General features: G+C 42.1%; 1 protein-coding gene across 5 annotated transcripts in view; it reads right to left on the minus strand.

Annotated features, from left to right (window-relative positions):
- The window catches only part of STOX2 (storkhead box 2), a 242,522-nt gene extending 236,362 nt beyond the window's left edge, over window positions 1–6,160 (minus strand). The window contains exon 1 of one of the 5 annotated variants that reach the window (XM_039330840.1): window positions 4,608–5,829. In XM_039330840.1, the coding sequence (XP_039186774.1) occupies window positions 4,608–5,043 (436 nt within the window). In that variant the 5' untranslated portion in view covers window positions 5,044–5,829. The other 4 variants (XM_039330844.1, XM_039330853.1, XM_039330841.1 and 1 more) reach the window with 4 other exon arrangements.
- Window positions 6,161–6,425: the final 265 nt, after the last annotated feature.

Below are 6,425 nucleotides of genomic sequence, written 5' to 3' on the forward strand. Positions count from 1 at the left end.
TGGTTTCTACTTGCCCTCAAGTCTAAAATGCAAATCCGATTATGAGTTGCAATTCTTCTTTTGAAGTTAGATGTAATTGCAAATTGTTGTCTGCAAGAGAGAAAAGGGGAGGGTCCAGGAGGAAATTTATGGGTTTGGAGCTCACTTATTTAAGTCAACTCAAGGGTCAATGTTCCATTTGAACTAGATCACTGTGAAGATACTTTACAGATAATATAGAATTTTGTTAAAAATTAAAGTTAAAAATATAGTTTTGAAAAAACTTGGAAAAATATTTCTCAATAATTACTTTAATAACAGTTAATCCTTATTCTTCTATCCATTTTTTAAAAATACCACTTTGGTTTAATATTCTCTATGCAAGAGCCGAGAATATGTACCCATCAACCAACTTCTAGCAGTCGCAGTTGGACTGGCCAGTAATGGTGCCTTCTGTTCAACTTCTACAAAATCTTAAGAGACATGGATTGCTCTTACCTCAATCTACACCACAAGTAGTATTTTAAAATATAAAGTTTACAAATGCGTATTTCATTTTCACGACAAAATAAACTTAAAGAGACTTTAAGGCAAAATGTATTTCAAAGCAAAAAAAAAAATCAGCCAGGAAAACTACAGTATTAAAAGACAGCACCTTCCAAAAATAAATTGAAGAAATAGAACGATTCCTCTGTTAGTATTTTATATGAGATATTTAACATGACTCTTCTTGCAAGTCTAAAATAAATATGCCAAGTACTGGAGTAAATAGGATGCTTTATTAATAAAGAACAACTACAAGATGGGTTTGTGACAAGACTAGAGAAGCAGAATGTCTCAGAGGCACAGAATATGCTTCCTACATAACCCATTAAAAGGTTCAAATTCAACTTATATGATGGAGCTGAGCTTCCAAAGAACTTCAACCATTCAGAGAAGACAATTCTACATAACATGACTTGATACAAAGAATCTGTTCTGCTTTTGCATGTTAAATCTCTGCATAGATTTCTTATTGTCTGACTTCTATATTAAAAGGTCATTATATGAACAATCATTGTATAAATGCAGGTGGCAGATGGTCAATCAAATATATAAATCCAATAGCCAGAAAAAAAAAAACTTATAGGAGGCGTACCTTGTGTTTACTATCAAAACTGACACCAAAGCATAGACTCAAAGAAGTAGTGCAAGATTGGAGGATGTGGAGAAACCTGATCCATAGAATTACCAAGAGTTGGACATGACTGAATGGATATCAATATCATCATCATCATGTTTGTATATTCACCTCAGTCATAAAGGAAGACAAAATGTCATGTTCCTATATTTAGTGATGAAAATTAGAGAATTACTAACAACGCTTACTATAAAGTTTCCTAGGTATAAAATAGACACCATGCCTTTGTGGAGGCAGAAGTCAAAAGGAAACTGTTGGCTACAAGTAACAACTGCTGACTAACAGATTTAGCCAAAATCTTTGAGCCTATGACTAGTTCTCTACTGAAATATCTTTAAGTTTAAAATTCACAGTCTTCCTGGCATTAAAAATATGTCCAGCTTTTTCTTATAGCCATGTGTGTGTGCACATGTGTATCTTTACAATTCTTTTAAATATAAGCATAAATGTCTTACAGCAATATAAAGGTTTAATATATATAATTTAATTTTATACTCGATGTATATAACACTTCTATACAGCTTCTACAAGCAGAAGTGCCAAAAACTTTAATTAGAATGAGATAAGAGCACAATCTAGATATACCCCATGAAATTTGGTCCTCATCAAATAGTGCCCTTATGGTAATAAAAAATAACAGATTAGTAACAGACTATTGGGAGAAATGTGTTGATAAATACAGATCATGATGGCAATGCTGGGAAAAAATTTATAATAGATTTTTAAAAAATAAGTTTGAGAAGCTATTGCAGGTACCCTTTCCTTTTCTTCCTCTTTGCTCTCACATTAGGAAGTGCTTTGTAATTTTATTATTATGGGCCTATTAAAGGCCTCAAGATTGCCTTCCCTTAAGGCAGGGGTTCAAAGTGCCGGCCCGGATGCGTTGTGGTGAAACCACGTTCGCCCCATTGCCGGCAATGGAAAAAATCATGATATGTTGTGACACGTCATGTGACATTGTGAGTTTGACACCCCTGCCTTAAGGGGAGGGGTGGACTTATATAAATATATTAGCTACTCACCAGTAGGAAGCACTACATGGGGGAGTCATTGGTATTGGGGATACAGGTGGAGGCATCCATAATATTAGACATTCTATTGTTGTGTTCCAGATATTGTGTGAAAATCAATTGATGTGGTAGTTAAGCCATCAGTGTAGAAGCCAGGAGAGCCAGTTGGCTCAAGGACTCTTCCCCAACCTTAGGAAAAGGCAGAAGCAAGCTACTTCTGAAATTTTGCCAAGAAAATTCTCCAGGTAGTCTCCAGGAGTGGAAAGAAGGAAGGAGTTGTATACAGATAGTCCTCACTTACCAACCAATCAGAGTTATCCCAGGGCTGAAAAAAATCACTTTACAGCCCATTTAAAATCTTCATAGCTTTCCTCAGTCACCTGATCATTATTACAGTCAGTAAACCTTGTCCTGTGCCTCTGTGAGATTTTTTTCTTTTTTTCCTCCTACAGAACAGAGAGACTGGAGGGAAGAAATTGCAAGATGTTTGCTCTTCAGCACACTGAAAGCAATGGAATTGTGGCAGTAGTGAAAAAGGATTAGGCAAAGGAGAGATTGCCTATAGAAATCACTTGCTTTTTCTTTTTTTCCCCCTTCTCTCACTTTGCAGAGCAGAGAGATTGGAGAGAAAGAGTTTCAAGAGAGTTAACTGTTTGTGTAGGGTCCCGGCAATTTGAATTAGTGGTATGATTGCATTGCTTTCAATAAGTACAAGATAGCAAAAAAGGTCTCAAGCATTCCAAAGGCTGTGAAGTGGTTAGGAGGCAAACAAAAGTCAAAGGTGTGAAATTGATTAGTCTTGTATCTTTCCAGACAGAAAGCACACCTGCTATCAAGTTATTTCCAACTTAACTATCACTTTGCTTAGAGGCAGAGATGTCAGGTCCAACTAGGGTTCTTAAGTGACGACTACCTGTAGTGCCTCCTGCCAATCAGTAAATAACAAAAAAAAAATATTTACTTGGACTGTTGACTCTACATCCCAAAGATATGAACTAAGATCTTTAATATCACTACTTTGGTTAATTAGGGAAATTCAAATATCAATATGCTGTTAGGCATAACAATAAAAGTTGTAAACAGCCAAAACCAAATCTGTGCAGTCATCTTCATGTCAATTATTTAATATAGGGCAGTGTGTGGGGGGAAGAGAATTATAGTCTTTGTTCTATTCACAGTGCAATCCTAAAAAAATCTACTCAGCGTTTCTGGAAGTCAAGATAATTTACACCAGACTCTAACCTCAAACCTATTCAACACAAAAATGCTCAGTTGCTGCTCATTTTTAAATCAAAATTCTCAGCCTTTTATTCCGTTTCACTCAGAGAACCAAGCTAGCAAGTTAGACAAGGGAAAAAAGAGATAAATCTGATATCTTGAGAATTACATGGACACATTCATGTGCTTTTCTTGGCAATAATCTACAGTTTGCTAATGCCTTCTTCCAAGATGTGTTCCTACCTTCTCAATCTTGCCTAGGGTTCCTGAAATTATAATACACAATGCTAAAAAATATTGAGCAACACAAAATATTTTTTTACTAACAGCAAAAAATGTAACATTTTCTGGAATAACCTGAGAAAACTAGTTATGAAACCTGGTATACAAATTAACCCTTTTATAAATAGGATTTTGCAAAGAAAGCAGCACTATCTCAAAAGATAAAACAAGTGAAATTTCCAAATCCAGATGGCACTCAGGTGCCACACTCATATCTATATTTGCAAACACAAGCTAAGGATGCAGTTTTACTACACCAGATTCTGCTAACGCAAAAAATCAGCTTTTCCCCTAGATTCTGATGCAGAGGGTTGAAAGGGGTTGGAAACGGAGCCCTCCCTACAAAATGCTTTGTGTGTGTGTGTGTGTACTTTGCCAACCATTCAAGCCAAAACTACCACCAATAAGCTTAGCTGAAGGGTTAGCTGAAGACAAGCTTGACAAGCAAAGGGCTAGCAGACGTTTTTCCTGTATTACCTGCCAAAACCTCTCTGAAGTTATACTTTTCGGCTGAAGTTGGAAAGGGGAAAAACACTGGGAGAGAGTTCGGGCTAATGTGAGGGCTAAAAGGTAAAAAGTTGCAAGCGCCACTGTTCCCTTTAGACCACGAGGTGTGCGCGTACAGTACCGGACGTCCCCGTATCCGCCAAAAGCCTCCCGTCCACAGAGAGCCACGGAAAGCGCAGGGCAGTTAACGCAAAGGTGAGAAGCGTTAAGAGGAGGACGAAACCCAGCTCGGGGGTTGCACACCAGAGCGCCTTCCTCCCACCGGCCAGGAAGGAGCGCGGCGCTTTCCTTCAGCTGCAGCGGGAAACGTTAGCGCCCCCGGCACAGGGAAGCTCGTGGTGCCGGCCCCCGCCTCTCCACGGCGACGCAGCTGCTCCCCCGGTCCTGCCCCGGCTTGTCCCGGCGCCGCCTCCGACTCGGCGCGCTCTTACCCAGGCACTTGATCTGGAAGCCGGCGGGGGGCTTGAGAGCCCTGCGCATCCAACCCTCGCGCAACGCTTCCAGGTGCTCCTCCTTGCCCTGGATCAGCAGCACCTGCTCGTCGATCCAGCCCAGGAAGAAGGTCTCGGCCACGGCCGCCGTCACCTTCTTGTTCCAGAAGTGCTGCATGTTGCCCTGCTTGAAGTCGGCGAAAATTTCGTACCCGATGTGGTGCCGCCCCAGCTCGCTGTCCGCCGCGGGCTCGCCTTCCGCTCGGCTCCCCTGTCCCGCGCCCGGCCTGTCCGCCCCTTCCCCGCCGGCGTCGCCTTCTCGCTGCGCTCGGGCTGCTTGTTCGGGCGGCGCGGCTCCATCTCCGCCGCAGGGGCGCAGCACGATGGCCAAGGAATGCGGGGCAATTTGCAAAAATTTATCCAGCCTGCGCGGCATGTCGGCGCCGGAGGAGATTTAAAGGGAGCCGCTCAGCGCCTCAGCAACGGCGAGCAGCCGCCGCCAACTTGGCCCGGCCATGAGCGCGGGGCAGAGCGCACTACAGCCGCCCTGGCGCGACTTCCAGTTCAGTCAGAACCGCCCCCGCCGGGCCAGCCGCAGGTACAGCGTCTCTCCGCCCGGCCCGCCCTCTCCCAGACACACGTGCGGCGTCCGCCCGCCTCCGGGCCAGACGGCTCTCTGCCTCTGCCGCCACTCCTCCTCCGGAGCATGCCTGGCCGGCCCAGCGAGCAAATCGCCTTCTGCGGCTTTCTTTGCTGCCTTCTAACGTGACGCGCTCAATGTTATGACGTAAACTCTTAATTAAAAGGCTTTCCTTAAAGAGTTTCGTAGTACGGCCAATTTTTGTCCCGGAATTTAGCGAACTAGCTTAACAGACACTGGAGGCAGATTAAGAATGCAGATCATGAGCCACTATCTAAAGACCATGACTTGAAAAGTAACTCGGATCATTTCCACTTCATAAAAACAAGGTATAAATATAATGTCCACTTCCAGTTAGCATATCAAGCTAGGTTCTAGCAAAAAAAAAAAAAAATGTAGACACCCCCCATAAGTTAATTTTTAGAAGCCAGACTGGAAAAGGTCATTACTATCAGGTGCAACACTCTGCTCTGCAGAACTCCAAATTAAAGCATTTTCGTCTATCCCTATTGCAACTTTTTCCCCATTCCCCATTGGAGTTGGCACGGTTTTGGCATGATGCATCCGGCCGTGGGCCAGCAATTTGACACCCCTGACCTAAATCTATTAGCCTGTTTCTTGCAACAATGGTTCCATGATAAGCTGCAGAAAATGTCAGTTATATCACCAAGTTCCATTGTTAGCTCCGTGCCATTCAACATATAAATGACCTTTGTGAGAAGTTAGAAGATATAATTTTCACATTTCAGAGAACTTAAATATAGGTGAAATAGGAAATATCTTGACAAGTTGGTACAACCAGCAAGTGGAATTTGAACCAGAAAAGGTAAGCCACAAAGCCCTATTTCTCGGTTTGAAAAATCAAAAATAGGAATATAAGATGGGGAACTTCATATGGGGCAGCGATATATATGAAAAGAACCTAATAACTTTGGTGATTACAAGTAGTTTACAATTAAATATTCCAACTTTTTACTTACAAGCAGCATTTCTAAATCAGGTATTCCCTATGCTATACCTGTGCATTTGTTTTTGTTTCTTGTATTAACATTTGCCTTTGTTATTTTAGTCCATTTTTCTAGCCCAGATATGTCAAACTTGCAACGTCGCGCAATGTATCGGAACTTTTTCCCCATTGCCAGCAATGGGGTGGGCACAGTTTCCCCATTGGGCTGGCA

Source organism: Crotalus tigris, unplaced genomic scaffold (assembly GCF_016545835.1).
Source record: "Crotalus tigris isolate CLP2741 ecotype Arizona unplaced genomic scaffold, ASM1654583v1 scf7180000024432.2438137, whole genome shotgun sequence".
In the NCBI taxonomy this organism is placed as follows: Eukaryota; Metazoa; Chordata; class Lepidosauria; order Squamata; family Viperidae; genus Crotalus; species Crotalus tigris.